This window comes from Leucoraja erinacea, chromosome 24 (genome assembly GCF_028641065.1).
Source record: "Leucoraja erinacea ecotype New England chromosome 24, Leri_hhj_1, whole genome shotgun sequence".
Lineage (NCBI taxonomy): Eukaryota > Metazoa > Chordata > Chondrichthyes > Rajiformes > Rajidae > Leucoraja > Leucoraja erinaceus.
In genome coordinates this window covers 24129377-24150818 of record NC_073400.1, presented here as the reverse complement: position 1 = coordinate 24150818, position 21442 = coordinate 24129377, and the positions used below count along the sequence as shown (strand labels likewise).

General features: G+C 39.9%; 1 protein-coding gene across 7 annotated transcripts in view; it reads right to left on the bottom strand.

Annotated features, from left to right (window-relative positions):
- The window catches only part of csde1 (cold shock domain containing E1, RNA-binding), an 82057-nt gene that overhangs the window by 25224 nt on the left and 35391 nt on the right, over window positions 1-21442 (bottom strand). For 5 of the 7 annotated variants that reach the window (XM_055654816.1, XM_055654818.1, XM_055654819.1 and 2 more), the window contains 7 exons: window positions 15170-15267; window positions 12492-12573; window positions 10908-11036; window positions 8461-8586; window positions 7119-7331; window positions 6688-6828; window positions 1312-1476 (listed from right to left, as the gene is read on the bottom strand). In XM_055654816.1, the coding sequence (XP_055510791.1) occupies window positions 1312-1476; window positions 6688-6828; window positions 7119-7331; window positions 8461-8586; window positions 10908-11036; window positions 12492-12573; window positions 15170-15267 (954 nt within the window). The remainder of the gene's footprint in view (window positions 1-1311; window positions 1477-6687; window positions 6829-7118; window positions 7332-8460; window positions 8587-10907; window positions 11037-12491; window positions 12574-15169; window positions 15268-21442) is intronic. The other 2 variants (XM_055654821.1, XM_055654823.1) reach the window with 1 other exon arrangement.

The window sequence follows — 21442 nt, the reverse complement described above, 5'->3', positions numbered from 1 at the left end:
TGACAATAAAGAAACCATTGAACATTGAATGGTTAGGAAAGAACTGCAGAGACAGGTATACACCAAAGATATAAACAACATGCTGGAGTAACTCAGTGGGACAGGCAGCATCTTTGGAGATAAGGAATGGGTGATGTTTCTGGTCAAGACCCTTCTTCAAACTCTGTTCAAACTTGAACATTGAAAGCTTACAAGAATTGCAATCTAGTTTATTCACATCAACATAACACCTGTGACATTAGCCAAAATTGTATTCCAAGGATGAAACAGATTTCAAAGTTAGAAAGTAAAGCAGCAAGGTAGAAACATCATTGTCTTCTAAAGACCCTAAACCGGTTTGAAGCTTGGTTTATGGAGATCATTTTTTAGTAAATCTTTTTCTGCCATAATAAATTGCTCAGTTTAAGTTGCTGTAGCATTTGATGGGAGATCTAGCCTGAATTTTATGGCTAGGTTAGAACAATCATTTAATTTGTGGTGACGCTTTCCTCATGCAGATAGAAGGAAAAAAAAGATTTTAAACTCTAACCTGTCATTGCGCCTTAAATTTAATATAAATTGAATAACTATTCTGTAACCAAATGTGCTGAACAATGAAGAAAATGTTCATTAATCATTAATAACCATACCTCCACAAAAAAAATTGAACACCTTATAATCCATTAGGGGATATGTTTGGACGCGATTGTACTAGATGAGAAAACTGTGCACTAACCGACACTAGCTCCACAGCTACATAAAAATCATGCATTGAGATCCAGCCCAGAATCAATACGATTCTTTCACAGCCAGATGCCTGCAATACAGAGGACGGCCATTCCACCCATGTACTGAATGAGCAGTTCCATACCCTTTTTTTCTGGAACTCTAAACTCATGTTCAAGTCCACAATCTTTTTAAAATGACTTACTGAACCAACTTCCATCACTTTTCAGATACCACGCAGTTCCAGATAATTAGATAATCTCTAATTTATCATTGATCGTTTCCAACTGGTTTTAAACCTATGACCATGACCTTGCATTATTGACCCACAATTGAAGTGAGAAAAATCAAGTCTACATTAAAAGCCCTCACTTTGATGAACATAGTTCACTTTCAGCTTCATCATTCTATGATCAGAATAACTACAGATATCTAACAGCTTTGATTTATATTTCTACAGCAGGTATAACATTCGTATTGTAATCAGTTTTGGTCTGGTTATAATTGATGCCTTTGAAGAATTCAAGAGAACATCTTAAAATTTCTACAGAATCGACATCTTAAAGCAGCGAGAATGCAATGCTTCCCATTAACAATTCATGTTACCTTTTCTTTACTTTTAGCCGGGCTGGTGGACTTGGATATTGAACCAGCAGCTTCTTTCTCCACTACTCCAAAGTAACGTTGCTCAGATTGGGTGTGAAACGACACTGTCCCTTTTGGAAGCTTTTTAATTCGGATTGCATGGTTCCTTTGAGCTGAAAGGACATCCTTGGAAAAAACAAACTTTAATTACAGATTTTCACAGATAAGGCTAATACCAATAGACTGTTGCTAAGGAATGATTTTACCATGTGTAGTCTATAGAGAAATAGACTAAATGTTTAATATTTCTGTAAAATATCTGAATTAATAATCTGTTCTGATTAGAAGTGTAAAATATGGAAGAGGCTTCATTCTTCTCCAGCACCATTCTCAACCAGACAGACTTAAGTTTAGTTTTATAGGACTGCGTTTCCCTGCCCTCTACATTTACAATAATCTTGGACTGAATTACTACCAGCTGCATTAAAGTCCGATTTGGGGATTAAATGACAGAACAGAAATAACCATTCTGTCCCAGCATAACATTAATTTTGTTAAATTACAGTAATCTTAATTTTATATCTGACATGGGAACCCTCTCTTCCTGAACTCTGTTCAGAGCAGAACCCAGCGTACTTGAGTGTTGAACTGTCATGTGCATTGGGAACAGAGAAATTAATTGTTTACTTGCTGCAGATTTTACTCATCAATTCATGTAATAACACAAATTAATATATATAATAATCAATGTACAATGAATTAAATCAGTAATGCTAGGTAACCAGACTATGAGAGTGCAAAACTGAAATGTGGTGCAGCCAAAGGCAGTCCATTGATCAGAGTTGCTGAAGTAGGGATGTAGTTAGGGCTGTGCACTGTTCAACACTGTTCACTGTGCACTGGTCAACAGCCTGATGGTTGATGGGAAGCTTTTCTTGAACCAGGAGATAGATCACAGTTCTTCCCAATGGGAGCAGCAAGATGAGTGTCTGGTCAGGGTGGTGTGAATCATTGGCTACCTTTGAGGCAGCTCTTCCCACAGATCCTTTTGATGGTTGGGAGGCAAATACTCTGGGTGGACCTGGCAGTGGTTTCCACTTTATGCAGTCGCTTTCGTTCCTGGACATTCAAGTTACTGAACCAGGCCACGATGTAGCCAGTCAGTATGCTCTCTTCTGTACACTTGAAGAGAGGCTCCAGAGTAAACAATCAACTCTCTGATCTTGGCAACGTTGAGCAAGAACAGCTTTTAGATTATCAATCTCCCTCCTATACTGTGACTTATCGTTGCCCATTATTCGCTCAGAGATGGTATTGTTGATGAATTTAAAGATGGCAAAGAGCTGCAACATGAGCATAGAGAGCAGAGCAGGGGGTTGACCACAGCCTTAAGGTGTTCCTGTGCTGATTGTTAGACGAGGAATTGTTGCCAATCGTACTGGTTGAGGTCTCCTATTGAGGCAATCGAGAATCCAATTGCATCACAACTTGTGTCAGACTTTAATGACTAGTTTAGAGGGGATGTGTCGAGCACCAAGAGTCGATGAACAACAGCCTGACATGCGTTTTTATTGTCTAAGTGATCCAGTGAGAGGGGAGAGCCAGTGTGATTGCATCCATTGCTGATCTGTTAAGGCGGTACATGAATGGGGAGGGGGGGGGGGGGGGGGGGGGGAAATCCAGGTCCTTAAGACAGGAGTTGATGTCATAACCAACCTCACAAGAAAACTCATCACAACGGATGTGATGGTAGTTATTGAGGCAGGGCACCATGCTTTTTTTGGACACCTGTATTATGGATATCCTTTCAAAACAAGTGGGGACCTCAGACCTTAGTAGGGAAGGGTGGAATATGTCCACAAAGAACTCCAGCCAGTTGATCCACCCAGACATCAGAGCTAGCCCATCATCATCACAGGTTAATCCAGCAATAATTCAATGGGACACGGTGACTACCTGGGTCGTCCTTCCTCAAATGCCAACTATGTTCGAGTGATTCACCTCCCAATTTCTATCAAATGGCTGATCTGATCACCTGCCCCTAGTGAGTGACATAACATTTGGCCATTCGGCTGGATTTTAGCTTCAATTATCATCTATAATTATAGTTTTCTCTTAGATCTTGACCTGAAGTAGTGCACTGCCGTAGAATTTGGGCTCTGATCGTTAGTCTTATGAAGTTCCTAGTGATCTAGATAATCAAAATCCACAGGAATTGGATGTGGTTAATTTTAATTAAGACATTTCTCACATGGAGGCCTTTGTCTCTCGAGGCTTGCGGGGAAACTGAATATTAAATGCTGGTCAACATTCAGCTATGTATGTGGCTTTACTGTACACAGTCCCACAAATGGAATTAGGCACTCTTCCTGTTTTTCAACTGTACTTTGGGAGGAGCCCAGGTATAATGAAAAACAGTTTCCAATCCTGAATCTTCCTTCTCTTGTTGCAAGAGTTCATCTTCCCACAAAACATCAAGAGTTCATAAAAAAAAACAAAATATGTGTGGATTAAGCACACAATGCAAGGTCGCAAAACTTCACATTTTTAAACACACCTTGGTGTGCATGCAAGAACCCTGGCATTATGCCAATACTTGACTGTGGGCCATTGACACATTTTGAAAATTCTTATAATTATATCAAAGTCAAAAACTTGCACTGAGTTTGAAACAATGGGTGATTAACACAAGTTGTAAATGTAGTGGGCAAGCAGACATTACTCCTACACAAAACTCAGTCTGCCTCTAATAACTCATCATTAGAGATTTCAAACTTTAATCTATGCAATTATCTCTGCCCCCCCCCCCCCCCCCCCTTTCCCCTTCACCCAGGTTTCTTCCTTTGTAAAGGAATTGATATATGTTCCATGAGATAACATTCCTTTCTTAAGTACCATTTCATATTCACCAGAACTATTATTCCTCCAATTAGAACCAAAGATATTTGTTTAAGAAGGAACTGCAGATGCTGGAAAATCGAAGGTAGACTAGGGTGCTGGGGAAACTCAGCGGGTGCAGCAACATCTATGGAGCGAAGGAAATAGGCAAAGGTTTTGGGCCAAAACACTTCTTCAGACTGATGTAAGGTGGGGGATGGGGAAAGAAAGGAAAAAGGAAAAGGAGGAGCCCGAGGGCTGAGGGAGAGCTGAGAAAGGGAGGAGACAGCAAAGGCTACTGGAAATTGGTGAATTCAATGTTTATGCCACTAGGGTGCAGACACTAGGCAATACAAACATTGAATTCACCAATTTCCAGTTCATCTCAATTTCCGGAATATGAGATGTTGCCCCTCCAATTTCCGGTGGTGCTCTGGCCATGGAGGAGGCCCAGGACCGAGAGGTCAGTTTCGGAATGGGAGGGGGAATTGAAGTGCTGAGCCACCGGGAGATCAGGTTGGTTAATGCGGACCGAGCGGAGGTGTAGATCAGCTGACATCTCGAGCAGTGGATGCAATAGATGAGGTTGGAGGAGATGCAGGTGAAACTATCGCACCTGGAACGACTGCTTGGGTCCTTGAATGGAGTTGAGGGGGGAGGTAAAGCAGCAGGTGTAGCATCCCTTGCAGTTGCAACGGAAAGTGCCCGGGGAGGGGGTGGTGCAGGAGGGAAGGGAAGAATTGACCAGGGAGTTACGGAGGGTGACGGCTAGTGGGGTGAAAGGTAAGGACTGGGGGACTCTGCCCTTGTTACGAGTGGGGGGGATGGGGAGGGAGAGCAGTGTTACGAGGTATGGAAGAGACCCTGGTGAGAGCCTCATCTATAGCAGGGGAGGGTGTGGTAGGGAAGTGTCGGAAATGGTCCATGTGTATTTGAGTGTTGGATAGAAGTTAGTGGTGAAGCGGATAAAGTCAGTTAGTTGTGTGTGGGTGCAGGAGGTGGCACCAAAGCAATCGTCGATGTAGCGGAGGTAGAGGTCAGGGATGGGGCCCTAGTAGGGCCCCATCTCAAACAAGGATTGTTCGACGTACGTGACAAAGAGGCAGGCATAGCTGGGGCCCATGCGCGTGCCCATAGCTACGCCTTGTATTGTATGGAGGAAATGGGAGGAGACTCAAATACACCTCGACCATTTCCGACACTTCCCCACCATTTCTTGACCTCAATATCTCCATCGCAGATGATAGACTTCTGACCGACATCCACTATAAACCCACAGACTCCCATGGCTATCTAGACTACTCTTCTTCCCATCCTGCTTCCTGTAAGGACTCCATCCCCTACTCCCAATTTCTCCATCTACGCAGCATCTGCGCCCAGGATGAGGTGTTCCACACCAGGGCATCAGAAATGTCCTCATTCTTCAGGGAACTGGGGTTCCCCTCCCCTACTATAGATGAGGCTCTCAACAGGGTCTCTTCCATACCCCGTAACACTGCTCTCCCTCCCCATCCCCCCCACTCGTAACAAGGGCAGAGTCCCCCAGCCCTCACCTTTCACCCCACTAGCCGTCACATACAACAAATAGCCCTCCGTCATTTTCGTCACCTCCAACGTGACCCCACCACTCTCCACATCTTCCCATCTCCCTCCGTCTGCTTTCCGCAAAGACCACTCCCTCCGTAACTCCCGGGCACATTCTCTTGCAACCGCAAGAGGTGCTACACCGTCGCTTTACCCCCCCAACGCCATTCAATGGCCCAAGCAGTCGTTCCAGGTGCGACAGAGGTTCACCTGTATCTCCTCCAATCTCATCTATTGCATCCGCTGCTCTAGATGTCAGCTGATCTACATCGGTGAGACCAAGTGTAGGCTGGGCGATCGTTTCGCCGAACACCTCAGCTCGCACCGCATTAACCAACCTGGCTCAGCACTTGAACTCCCCCTCCCATTCCGAATACAACCTCTCTGTCCTGGGCCTCCATGGCCAGAATGAGCACCACCTGAAATTGGAGGAGCAGCACCTCATATTCCGCTTGGGAAGTCTGCACTTTAGTGGCATAAACATGGAATTCACTAATTTCTGGTAGCCTTTGTTGTCTCCTCCCCTTCTCAGCTCTCCCTCAGCCCTCGGGCTCCTCCTCTTCCCTTTTCTTTTCTGCTCCCCCCCCCCCCCCCCTCCCTACATCAGTCTGAAGAAAGGTTTTGGCCCGAAACGTTGCCTATTTCCTTCGCTCCATAGATGCTGCTGCACCCGCTGAGTTTCTCCAGCACTCTTGTCTACCTTGGAACCAAAGATAAACAGTATTATACATTAATTACCAATTTGGAATGTCATAATACACAGGCAGTTTGCTTACAATGTCATCAAGCAAACTTCAGACGTGAAATATAGACAACGTCGTTTATACAGAGCGAGTAACAAGCCAGGACCCGAAGCCAAGGGTTCTGATCCATTATTAGCTTGAACACATCTGTGTTTAGATTTTAGTAAAAGCACTCAATAATTAAAGAACTTACGGGGACAACTGTGAATTCAACCTCATCCGAGATGTGGAGCTGCAGACTATCCATGATCTCACTAAAGTGGAAGAACATTCGAGCATCGCGATCTACACATTTAATGAAACCAAATCCATCCCTCATAGCTGCAATCACACCCTATAGAAACAAGAGAACCTGTAACTCTTCAGGGAAGGAGAATACACAACTTTGGAAATTTTAATGTGGAAGTATCTCCATTGATATTTAACTATCCTTAGCATAGTCTTTAGTCACAGCAGAAAATCTAAATAGTGATCTTAACTTGTGCCCCCAACTGTTATCTCACTATCTGCTACTTTGTCTCCCGTTATAAAACCATAGTGGCTGTTAAAGTCACTAATATCTAGTAGTATCCTAACATTATATTGGATATATTAAGAAGAGTTGTGTAAAATATAAAAACCTACCAGTTCTCTGGATTCTTCAGTTAACTCAAAAGAATCAGTCAGGATTTCAATGTTTGTAGCACGTTCTAATTTGTCACGTCGATCAGTGGAGATATTAAACCTGACATGGTCACCTTCTAATAAAGTCACTTTAGATCTGGTGTCTTTATCTCCAAAGGGAAGTTCTTTGGAAATGGCGAAGTTTACTTTGATACGTCCTGGCAAAGGATCAGTCTAAAATAAAGTGACAACTATTTCAGTAGGTAGTAAAGTAATAGCATGCAAAGTAATTCAGAAAAAATATTGCTGAAACAGTAATCCCAAATTAAAAATAAGTGCATTTTGTAATTTTTTCAGAAACATTTTTGTAGGGCAGAATCTTATCACAGTGGCTGGTATTGTTTATGGATTAATGAACTGTAAAAGGATTACATGTAATGGAATAGAGTGGTTTTATTGCTCATTTGCTTGAACTGGTTTGGTCAATTTTCAAAGATGTTGACATTTACTGTCACATTAGCGGACAAACCATACGGGTCAAACCACTCGTGGTATTTAACATAGAAATCACTAGTGTCCAGTGAAAATGTTTTATTTTAACCCCTGCCTCTCACTGCTATCACTGACATTAGACATTTCTTGATTAGAACTGGTGTTAAGGGTTATGGAGAGAAGGTAGGAAAATGGGATTAGGAGGCAGAGATCAGCCTTGATTGAATAACAGAACAGACAAGATGGGCTGAATGGCCTATTTCTACTCCTATACCGTGTGACATTAATTCACTAAAAATTCTATTTCTCTGTCATAAATATATGTGGCTTCATATGTGGACGTCTTTTCTTTTTATAAACAGTGGCAGGTGCCTGGAACACGCTGCAAAAAAGCAAATACAAAAGTGTTGTTCAAGAGACATTTAGACAGGGAATGCAGGGATGTGGATCACATGCAGGCAGACGGGATTAAATTTGGCATCATATTTGGCACAGATATTGTGGATTGAAGGACCTGTTTCTGTGCTGTACTGCTCCATGTTCTATGACTTGCATTTGGGCATTATGCACTTGTACTTAAAATGATTTCTTATATGTTCCTGTCTTTCCCATTTATATTTTTGTTTTGAGATTCTTCTCGCAGCCTTTTTGAAGCAACAGTTAATGCCATTTTTTGTTAGAATGCTTAAACATAAAATTATTTGCCCAATTACTAATATTTTGAAGTGTTACAAAAAATGGTGATAGAATTATTGGACATAATATTTTCCAGAGAACACTTGTTACCTGTAACAAGCGTTCTGTTCTCTTCAATCCTGTACTTAAGGACTTGTATCTTCTAAAAAAAAGAGCAAACGTGTACCACATTTACCTGGGTTTTACTGGATACTTTTGGAATAATTTTTGTGACAGTTCCATCAAACTGTTCAATACTAACATCCTCAAATATAACAGTTCCTTGGGCTAACAGTTTCACTTCAGTGGCAACTTCTTTTCCCTAGATAAAAACAAAAATCAAACGTGTTTTTACTAAGGTTATTTCAAATCATTATTTTGAGAGCATTTCAATTTTTTTTCTGAATAAGTTTTAAATCTGGGCATGTACAAAATGAGCAAAATAGTTTTGAAAATGTTCTAACAATGAAGAGTTAGGATTAGCTTCCCACTTGCAGAAATGTACTGTGAATTTTTATATATTTCTAGGTATTTACTAAAGAATTGCACACCTTAGAATCATAAAACATCCCACCCCATTAAGATGGCTTAACAGTAAGAAGCCCGATGTAAAGAAACCTTTCATGATTTTTACAATAAGGAATCCTCATAGTTCTGAGATTAAGTACAAATTCAGTCGCATCACACCTATCTGCAGTTTCACATCATGGCAGATTCAAATGTTGTACCATTGTTATAAAAACAATACCAAATCACTTCACGTGCTAGCAGTTAATGGAAGCAGCATTTCAGGTAGGAAAGCAGATGTACTGCTCTCACCTTATTTCAGAAGGAAACAAAATGTGTTATTATAAGGGTGAGTCATGAATGTAGCCAAAATTATAATCCAAGGATTCTGACACTTACCATCTCAATTTGGCAGAATTAGTTAACAAATCTAGAATTCACAGATTGATCACATCACCCGAGCCTTAAAAATGGAACACTACCCCAATCATTTCCCACAAAAGACAAAATGTAACTCAGTGGGTCAGCGTCTATCAAATGTATGAAAAGGTGATGTTTTGGGTCGGGACCCTTCTTAACACAAATTCAAAAGATTGAAAAGAGATGGGGGGGGGGGGGGGGGGGGGGGGGGCGCATGACAAGTGATGTGGTTACAGGTGAGGGGGAATTTTATCGGCAGATGGGTGGATAAAGACCAGAAATGAAAAGTCAAGGCTGTAAGGAGACAAGTGGCGTAAATTGTGAAGCTAGAGGAAGGGATATAGGTGGAATGGGACAGGGGGAGAAATGGGTGTGCATCCAGCTGGTTCACAGGGAAGAGGGACAAAAAGGGAGACAGATTGTTACTTAAAGTTGGAGAATTCAATGCAAGCTACCTAAGGGGAATGATGTCCAGCAGGCCTAGGTATACCTAAAACATCACCTATCCATGTACTCCCTGGAAGCTTCTTGATCCGCACAGCTACTCCATACTTTGTATCTTTTTGTTAAGCTTAGGCTTAGATTGTAATTGAAAACCTCAGCTATATAGTTCAACGTGTATAAATGTACAGATTTGAGAAAATTAGTCACAAATTGCACACATGCATTTCCAGAATTTTTTAAAGTCTGGAATTCACATTCAAATAAAATGAACATCCACAGTATGCCTAAAGGATGACACTTTTCATCCTCACACTAGATGTCACTATTCCCAAAACAGATTCCTAATCCTCAAGGATTATATAACCATAGGCCAATCCTTTGAGGGAGAAAAAAGCCACCCATGGAAATTTAACATGTTTTTTGCAAATGATTTGTAAAGATATGTCTTATCAGCTCAGCTGGCTTCTGCCTGTGTATATGGATCGACATACACCTTTGTACATTTCATCTTAGCCCATACATGTCAGTGTTCCTTCAGAAGAAATGTTCTCATTCAGACGTTGAAGCTATGGATTTCCCTGTCAGATAACACTGGAGTTTAAGTAACTGATTATATTTAAGGGATGGCAGTTTCTAGACAACAAAGGAGTCTTTCAAGAAAGCAGGAATATGAGATAAAGGGTAGTGATTGTACTGTATGGCAGAACAGGCTTGAGTGCAGGACAAAGAAAACCCAAAATAGTATTGTTTCTTCTAAAGGATAACGTGTGTACTAAATCCTGGTAGCCAAGCACGCACTTAGTTAATTTAACTTTTCTTGCACTTTACTAATTTGTTTCCAGAACCAGTACCTTCAAACCAATGGCAGGCTCAGGTCATCGACATGACCAGATTCGACAGCAGCACGGGCCAGTTCCAGGCCGGCATCAGCTCCAACTGCTTCCTCTTGATTGACCTTCCTGGCACCTATTGTCCCGCTAGATGCCTTCAAACCGGTGACAACACTGACACTGCATCTTGCTGCCCTCTCACATCCCCATGCTAACCATGAGACTTCTCCACCTCGCCATTCCATCCTCCAATTGAGCCCCCGCCCTCTCTCCACCTCAGAGCCTGGGTCTATCTCCAGCCCCAACCACTGTCGGTGTTTCATCATCCTCCCCCCCCCCCCACCCCCCCATGTAACGCTGTCCTCAGCAATTGCTTTAGTTTTGAACCCGTGCGCCCACACTTCAAATATGCCCACATTAGTTATCCTTCAACAATGCTTACATTTCTTTCTTTGATCGTAAATTCCACATCATCGCCAGGTTGCAATGTGTCTAGATTTCCTTTGAATTCGCTATAATGGAAGAAGATCTCTTTCACAAGGTCACCTCTTTCAATGAATCCAAATGCTTCCTGTGAATTTCAGTAAAGAATTAGTGTTGACACAATGTCCTTAAATTACATCCAAGCATACAAGATCCTCATGGATTAAACTTACACTTAACTGAACTTTTATCAGAAAAAATGTGTATGTTGGCTTAAAATATGTAACTATCTTCCTTCCCCAACAAATGTACACTTGCACAGGTATAATCATTTCCCTGCTGTATTGAAACTTGAAAGGCATTTGGACAGGTACATGATAGGAAAGGTTTTGTGGGATACGAGCAAAACTTGACTAACTTAGTCATACAAAATGGCAACTTTGGCCTAACTTGATCAGCATGGACGAGCTGGGCCGAAGGGCCCCATTTCCATGCAGTATGTTCTAAATATTGGACGCAATGCAGAAAAGTACTCAAACCACATTGAGATACACATTTGCTTGGCCCTTTTGAAACACACCACTATATTTATTCTTTTGAAGTCATGAGCAAAAAGATTGGGATGAGTTAAAAGATAGTTTTCTGATATCAAACTTACAAACTTTGTCCTAAAATCCAAAGAAACTACTGCCAACCAACAAAATAAAGGATGATTTTTTTTTAATTTAAAAAGGCACCTTCAATCAAATTCTGAAAATCAGTTGCACTTTCAGGGAATCAGAAGGCATGGCAACTGAGCATGACCCATGGATTGTCGTTATGGTAAGCAATGATCCAATTCAATGGTCAGAGGTTCGAAGGGCAAAAAAAAAAGCCATTCCTGCTTCCTTTTCCCACAACCCAACAATTCATCTTAATTTAAACCAGCATCTGCAGTTCCTTCTTACACAATTCATCATGTGCATCTTTTGAAAATCTAAATCACAGATGAATCAAGCAAATGATAATTAAAAATCCATATTGTTATTTAACAGCGTAACATACCAGTAGGTTACAGTGGGAATGTGACATTTTATCTAGCCAAACCAAAATGTGTGATTAAAAGGAAACAAAAACAGACACAAATCTTAGGATTTTAAAGAAACAGCAGAATTGTTAATATACATGCTAAATATTTTCTGTATTTGTTCCCCCCACCTCCCAACCTCAGGGACTCAGAGCATTGAGACTGGGCAAAAACAAAAAATGAGACTCAAGGTACACAATCAAACATTATATAAATGAATGGGAGAACAGACTTCAGCAGACAAAATATTCCACTCCCATTTCTTATAACCAAAACTTAGAACTGTCATATTGAGGACATACAAAAGGTGCACAATATAAAACAGTAAGAATATTAACCCAATCCAATTATTTTGGCAGATTTTGTTTAAGGTTCAACTGCCCTTGAATTTTCAAATTTCTTCACTGTTTTGTCCCTGTACGTTTCGGCTTTACAAACAAATCTGCTATCTTCCTGTGAACAGAAATGTTATCAGCTTTCCACACATCAACATTATCCATCCCTTCCATGATAACAAGTGTCTAAATAGGAACATACCTTCATGGCACAAACTACACCTTGACATCGGCCCTGTTTCTTCTTCACCAGTACAATGTTGTGAGCGTTTACAGCACCAGTACTGAAAAATACAAGATTTTGTAATTAGAGAACTCATAAGTAATTTGAACAATTAGATTTGGCAAGAATCTGAATGGCCTACTTCTGCTTTGCCTCACACATTCATATAATATAATAATTAACCTAAAAATTACTTCATGTACAATAAACATATCCACAATTAACCTGCACAAATGCCAATTAAAATACAGTAAAAGCTGAGTTTTCTGGCACTTCAATGCGTAGCAGCTGAGCCAACAAAGCAACATCAGGACAGACACTGGTTTAGGAAGCTCGTCAAGTCCGCCACATAGCAAACAAGAAACAGTCTATCATGAGAAGTGAAAATTTCATAAAATCCCATGTCAAATTATATTGATGCATTCAAGGTACATTAAAATTACCAAACATTTCTCAGAATGCAGTTAAAACATCACAAAAAGCTCAGATAAGCATTCCAATAATGAAGTCACCTCACTGATTCTCTGCAGATAAGATAAAGGCCTGCAGAGCAACCTAAAGTTTGTCAGCGCTTCCTGACCACTTGGTGTGAAAGAATCTAACCCAGTGACTGACAATATGCTCGAGGTTGGGTGGGGAGTCAGAGACTAATAATACAGTTATAATTTAGTTAAATGGCTTACAAGTAAAAATATACTCAGCATGTTAGCAGAGTCAGACATATGGCTCTAGCAGCATTGGGACAACACTAATTCCCTGAAAGAACTGGTCTGTAACGTCATCTGGAATTTGTTGGCATTGGTGATGGTGGCTGGGGAGAAGTGGAACGGGTTGCATGTTGCCAAGTGCAAAGAAGCAGAGTATGTTAGAAATTTTGGATACCCTGGACAACACATACAAGATAGTTCACACAAAGAAGCTACTTCTTGCATCAAATGAAACTGCCTATACAAGCATCATGTTCAGTTTGTTAACTAGAATGCAAAATTTGCAAAAGTACCAGCATCTATCAGGGAATTATGAGTATCTATCTGACTAATGAAATGGTTACATTAAATCCAATTGTCAAATGATGAGCAAGTGGATATCTAAAGAAAGAGGGACAAAAGGGCTAATATATGTGTTGCCAGGGTATGTTGGCAGGTCCTAAATGAATATTCCTCTAAGATATTCATCAAGGACAACTTTGGGATGGTGCGCCCTTCCGGGATAGACCGAAGCAAGTTAATATTAAATTTTAAATTATCTTTGAACACACAAGAATGGTGATGAGTTCTACTCCGGAGCCTAATGAGATCTAACCCAGACTGTTATGAAAATGCAAGAGGAGATTGCTGGGGTCCTAAACGATTTGTGCATCTTAGTTAGACAAGGAGAGGTAACCAATTGGATATAATGTTACACCTTTATTCAGAAAGTGCAGCAGGGATAAGCCAATAATGACAGGCCAGTGGTAGGGAATTATTGACAAAATTACTGAGGAAAAGTTGGTCATTTCCACCCTGGGAAAAAGGTTCTGACCGACTACCCAATCTATGCCTCATAATATTTATATACTTCTATTGCCTTCCCTTAACCTCTGCCGTTCCAGAGAAAATAATCCAAATCTATACAACCTTGTCCTGTAGCTGAAACCCTCCAATCCAAACAGTATTTTGGTAAACCTTCTCTGCACCCGCTCCAAAGATTCCACATTTTGTTTGTGTAATGGGGCAACCAGAACTACACACAAGACTGCAAATTCTTAAAAATCACAGGTTTTTGAGTTGCAATATGACATTACAAATTAATGGTTGGGTTATTTGTTTCCCTGAGAAAATGAAAGGAATTATAATTGTTGACTTGGAAATAGGACAGTTCCTGAGCTGAACATTTTCAATTTCATCAGCTGAGGAATTTAAGCAAATCTGGAATACAAAGCTAGTATCGATGACCACAGATGTGGTTGACTCTTAACTGCCCTCAACTAGCCCAACAGGTCACCAGCTCAGACAAAAAAGTGTGGATGCAAATCTTACCAGTAATGTCATAGTCCTGTGAATGAACAATGAAAACTAACCAGATCTTAGACAACAGCATGCGTCACATGGCCAATCTTGGTATTCACCCAACCACAGATATCCCCTTTATTCTTTTTACCTATTCTCCCTCACTGCTACACACACACTCGCAGCTCAAAATATTTCTCACTTATAAATTTGACGACAATTCAACCTGAATTGCTAAATCCGGTTCTCTCGAAAATATGTTGCTTTACCTCCTGCAAACCTCCAGGATGTTATTTTAATGCTTGACAATGTGTTTAAAATTAAAGCCAGTTTGAAAGAACAAATGACTTTGGTAAACCGGTGTGGTTCAGAAAACAGGTATTATATGTTCACAACAGAGCAAGGGAGGTTTTATACAAAATCATTTTGAACATTCAATCCGTTATATGGCGGACCTTTCAAATTATGACAGTGAATTTTGTTGAGATGCTATTGGAAAGCGACAGTTTACCAGCAAAATATCATTTAAGAGGAAGCAAGCATGTTTATGAAAACTACACACGCCATCTGATCAGGACATTTGTTTCAGAATATAGATAGGGCTGCAGTTTGAATATATCAAGCAAGGAGTCTCATACAGATTCAAAAAATGAAGGAGACCATACGTACTGTTTATTGGTTTCCATGGAGAAAGAAACTTTATCTCCTGTTTCAAGTTGGACATTTCCATCAACATCTTCAGGTGTATATGTCAGATAAAACACTTCCTAAACCAAAAAGTAATTAATTAGATCTGGTGGTTTAAAAACAATCACAGGCCAAACCAATTAAAAATCAGCATATTAAAATGGTTGTGGTACAATAGAACAATGTCAGAAATATATGACATTGCATATTTGTGAGACTGAATATTTTTTTTAACAAGCAAGTGGAAAGTACACAGCTGATGCCAATCCATGTTTCCTTTCACGGCACCAACTGGCTCAGATATGTGATGCTCCACATTGATGTTTTCACTTGCTCTAATCACCACTTAATTTTTTGCCAATTAGATTTAAATTTGCAATGACCAATAATTACTAAACTGCAGTCAATCTTAACTAAATGCAGATAATCAATCAAATGTTATTCTACCTTCATCCAGATCTCTCACATGCTACTCTTGTTCAGCTGTCTCTGATCAGAAGGAACGCTGACCAATTGCCCCAAACCCAGAGCCACCAAGGTCAATGGTGTGCTGAAAACTAATGCAGCTTGGGAGAGAAAATCAAATTTAGCAGTTCTCTCATCTTGATAACTTGGCTATTCAACTGATGAAACAGTTGGGAATGTTGCTTCATTTTCTAAAGAGACCGTTACATGGGGCACCATCACAATCACCGTACCATTAATTCTCTCAACCCCCCAGCCACCACCACCCCCCCCCCCCCCCCCCCCCCCCCCCCCCCCCCCTGCTTTTTAAACAATGCTTGTCTAACTTTTGGGTTTGTAGATGAAGCTAGCAAGATGCTTGATTGACCTCTTTTTTAGATTCTTTCATCTTATGATATCCCCACCAAAGTCAAACAGTGGAGACCTATGAAATTAGTCCGTGGAGATTGAGAGGCAAGAAAAGCGAACATTTTCAAATTTGCTTTCATGCAACTTAAAAAGTGGAAGTGAGATGAGAGATCACTTAAAATATAAAAATCCAACTTGAGTACCTGAAGTAATTAGGCCATTTGTAATTAGCAGAAAAGCATAAAATACAAAGTTCCAATTTTTCCCTCAAGTTACAGCACTGAAGAGACCCAACAAAGATACCAGGTCCACTAATCCTCTGGTGAAATGTTACACATTATTTAACACTCAAACAAATAAGCACATTTGATGAGGGTACACAGGCTTGACAGGACCATAAGGCACATTCCCCCACATTCTAGAGGGAAACCGATTGCCGTGTGAAAAAAAACACATCACCCACATGCTCAACATATCACACACATATTGTAAAATTCCTCATAGGTCAGTCACCCATATACACTTGGGTTTAGTTTAGTTCTGAATGTGCCAATTATGAGTTTGCTTTTTGTATGCAATTGCTCCCCTTTTAAATAACACGTTTCAAATGATTAACCCAATCTTGAGGGCAAATAACAGTTAGCCAAGGAAAATGAGCAGACGTTCTACAGAATTTAACTCCGGTAATAATTCCCTTGCAAGATAAGTTTTGCACTACATACATCTAAAGCTATTTATGCAGGAGACTACAACATAAACAAAATGGCAGGTAACAGTGTTTTAGGGTCTCAAGAAGCTGCACTTCTGATCTTTAGAAAGCTTTAGAAAGATAGTCATTTCCAGAGTCATTCATGGATGACGGTTTTAACAGGATTGAATTTATTTACAGGTGGTCTTGGTACTAGGTTACCTATCCACCCAATTGAAGAAATAGCACATGCATCTGATATAGGATATCAATGTCAAGTGGCAACATGCCTCTTTTCCCTCTGTGTTCCACCAAACTAAGTACCGCTTCTTTGAAGGGCGTTAGGAGCCGCTACTGAAACAATCTGATGTACTCACCAACAGGGAAATTCAAGAATACAGCATTTCCTACTAGATAGTCAAGAACCAAGGATAAAGGGAAAAAAAATGCATTTTGTTTTTCATTTTCCTCTGCCTTCCTAACCGTGTTAGGAAGTGAATGAAAATAGTTTGAACAGAGCAAGACTACTTTAACAGAACTCAGCAAACCTGGAATTAAAGGCTCATGGTCTTCTTGCATGATGATCTGTAACACAATACTGAATCCTGCATACATAAAACACTGCAGCCTTGACGGACAGCTTTATGTAACAGTTCAAGATTGCAAGTCAGGTACCAACAAGCATGGACAACTTGTTTTTCTCCGCACATTCTGACAGGACTACTCCATTGTAAAGTAGAACCTTTCCAATTCCAAAATTTTCACCCACTACTTTAAGTTGGGAAATAACCTCCGGTGTTCCTTCATCACGATCACAGTGGTCTGAACAATGATTTCACATGGAGCTAAACAATACGATTTGCATCCTATTGGGACCGAATAGTTTGACAACGTCAAAGAAACTGAAAGGGAGAACTTAATTATCTTTGGCAAACCCCTAAACAAATAATTAGAGGATAGAAAAACAGCAAAAAAAAAAAATCAACGGCAATACTGGGTTCGATTTTAAAGTGAAATCACATCCAATTTTGCCTGTAATTAGACAACACTCCATTACTAGCTTGACAATATTTCTCTATACCAATAGCTTCCAAATCAATTATTATAGCAGGCACTGAGAAAAAACCAGGAACTCCTTCATAGGAGCCAAAAAAAGATTGTTACCCATTTTCTTTCACATATTCTTCCCATTAGCATTAAATAGAAATAATTCAAGCAAAATATATTACAGAAGGCCCTGGTCTACATGTGGGATTGAAATTAAAAAAAAAAAAAAAGGTAATGAAACAATTTGCAGATCCCAAATTTAAAAAAACTCTGGAAATACTCAGGTCAGGCAGATCTGTGGAAGGGGAGAGGGAAGAGAGGCAAAAAGAGTTAACATTTTAATTTATTTGCCAGAACTGGGGAAGAAATAAAAATGGTAGTTTAAAATTGCATTGTGGCAGTAAGAATGGACAGGATGAAAATGGGAGCAACTGTGAAAGGGCAAGACCAAGTCAAGTGGGGTAACAGGGATAGCTAGACAAAGCTTGCCTATCAGCAAATGCTGAAGAAGGGTTTCGGCCCGAAACGTTGCCTATCTCCTTCGCTCCATAGATGCCGCTGAGTTTCTCCAGCATTTTTGTGTACATTGCATTGGTAATAGCCAGGCCCATCACTCTTACATGTGTAGGAAGGAACTGCAGATGCTGGTTTAAATCAAAGATAAGACACAAAATTCTGGAGTAACTCAGCAGGACAGGCAGCATCACTGGAGTGAAGGAATGGGTGACGTTTCGGGTCGAGACCCTTCTTCAGACTGAGTCGGGGGAAAGGAAACAAGAGATATAGATGGGGATGAAGAGAGATATAGAACAAATGGGTGAAAGATACGTTAAAAAAAAAAGATAAATGAAACAGGCCATTGTTAGCAGTTTGCTAGGTGAGAATGAGAAGCTGGTGCGATGTGGGGAGGAACCTCCTTCCTCAACTTTGTCCAGGGACCCCAACAGTCCTTTCAGGTTAGGCAGAGATTCACTTGTACCTCCTCCAACCTCATCTACTGTATCAATTGTTCAAGATGTGGACTTGTGCATCGACGAAGCTAAACATAGACCGGGCAATAGATAGAGATGCTATTTATTAAAGCCAAGTTGAAAATTAGATTAAGACATTTTTAAATATATAAAAATGGAGTTGGAACATGTTGCCGGGGAAGTAGAAGAAGCAGATGTGATAGAGGGGGTTTAGATAGGCACATAAATAGACAGGCAAATGGCATAATGGCCAGCCCCGACTTAGCAGGTCAAAGGACCTGTTCCTATTCGGTTTTATAGTTTTATGTTCTATAGAGCATTCCAGTTCTGCAGTCTTCAACCCAAAATATTAAGTTTCCTTCCAAAGATGCTGTTTTATCCTGAGTATTTCCAGCATTTGCTTTTATTTATAAAACATTAAAAAAATGTCCTTAATGTATTCATATGAACTATATTAACTGCACTATTCTTTGATAAAAGATTTTTCCAGAGTTTAGCCAAGTAGACAAATGACTATGCATGGACAATTTGAATCAATTACATAGTTCAGCAGTAACTAGGCATGGCAATCTCCTCACAAGGAACCATCTTTACCAACATATTGATAACTATGCTGCCTTGTTGGCACATGGAATGCAAAACAATTTCCAGGTCAAACGAATCAATCCAAAAATCTAACCAGTGCCTTCCCATCATGAAATCATACTTTAAAAAAATTGCCAAATCCAACACACTTTCCACAGAAAAACAAATATGCAAAATTTGATCACAGATGACCAATTGTACCTACTGCCAGTGGTGACCTTTGGGTTTCTATGGCTTGCTTTAAAGCAGCACAGATTAAATGGGGTCTCGCATTCTAGGTCTCATTCGACACCAGACCCGCTTCAAATATTATTAATTGGGTTTAAGTCATCCCACCCACCCCATGTTACCATTGTCACCTCTCCACAATCCCCTAAACCCAACAACGCCCTCCCAGCTCCTGATGCACAGAAGGCATGTACAAAACATTGAAACTAGCGAACTAACCAGAAAAAACAAATTCCACCAATTGTTATTTTTGTGAACAGAATACAACAAGAGGGCAGCAAGAACATTTAGTTATAAATTTGGAATCTGGTACTTGGCAAAGGAAAATTTCGCAAAATTCAAGACAAAAAGTTAAACAACTTAACTCAGTACAAGCAGATTGTCCATTTATAGCTTTCCATTGTTATCCTATACAGGTGCAATTATACTTTGCAGGAGTGTAGGGGGAATAAGCAATTTTAAAACCTTTAAGTGGATTTACTGGATTTGCTTTTCATGGTATGTAGAGGATAATGTAGAATGAACTAGGAACACACCAAAACATTCATGGAGAAAAACAAATCGAGGGCAAATTTGTCCTTCTTCCAACTTAGTTCTAGCAGTTGAATAGATATTGAAGACTACTGGTTTCTCCACTTCTACCTTGTGAAAACGGAGCAAGAATTTTTGAAAGCTCTGCTGATACCAAATCCTGAAGCAAAATCAGAAACCTTTTGCACTTACAACCTCTGTGCAGGCTTCAATTAAAGAGCATGAAGTCAATACAATAGCTTCAAACCTCTGCATGTGGCCATTCATTGAAACATTTAAAGCATTTGCCTTAATGTATTGCAGTTGATGTTTTAGTTCAAGAGAATAACTCTTTGCTAAGAAACACACAACGAATACATTAAGCAAAGTATAGTTTAAATCATCGACACCAACTCAAACAAACTTTTAAATTATTCTGGCTGGCTGACTAACTTTTGAACCTTTACTTGAAATAATCCACATTTAAATTAGAACATGGCAGCGAGAGAGCAGGATTCAAATTATACAGCTCAGTTTTATAGAAGCCACTGCTCCCTTGGAACTACAGACACATTTTTTTAAGTATAATAATTTAAAGATTTCCCACATTGGAAGCTCTTCCAAATGAACTGATAGCAAAGTCTCACACTTCAAAAAGCAACAGGGATTATCTAATTGACCTTGAAACCTTTCTATTACTCATGTAAAGTCAAAGCCTGCTTTGTTTAGACAAGCTAGGGCCTAAAATCTCCGACCAAAAGCACAAGACACAAAGTAGTCCACATAACTCATAGCAATCTTATCTCAGGCTGTCAAAACATGCAACTTATGCAAGGGTCATTCATGTCCATCTTTCGTATACTCAGAAATTCTTATGTCCGATGTGCTCCCCGCTAATCCACTGCTTTATAAAAATATCAAACCAGGATAGGGTGGTATTTTGAAGCTTGCTAATGAGGCACCATCTGCAGGTAAAATAGATGTTGATAATGCTCCGCAAAGGATCCAATGTTTTTCAGGGACTGAAACAAGCATTTGCATCAAATTTAGAAAGTGAAACATCTACCAGTGTTTAAAAACCATGCACACCATTCACTGAAGGACTAAGCTAGGAGCCAAAATCCTGCAGTTGTAAAGATTGGTTATTAATTTAAAGCTACATTTGGACATTTTCATGCTTTTGCCAAACAAAATATTTTTGTTGCTTAATTCTGCACATTTCTATACTTTAAACTCTAGTTTTGTAAAGACTCAACTAATTTTAGCTCTAATGGAACTTTTCCATGATCTTTGTTCAAATGCTACCCAAATGGTAAAAGCCAAAATCAGCACAGAACAAGGTTAATGGGGCGTGGAATTTGAGGCAAGAGGTTACCCATATTTATGGGAACCATCTAATTTAAAATCAATCTG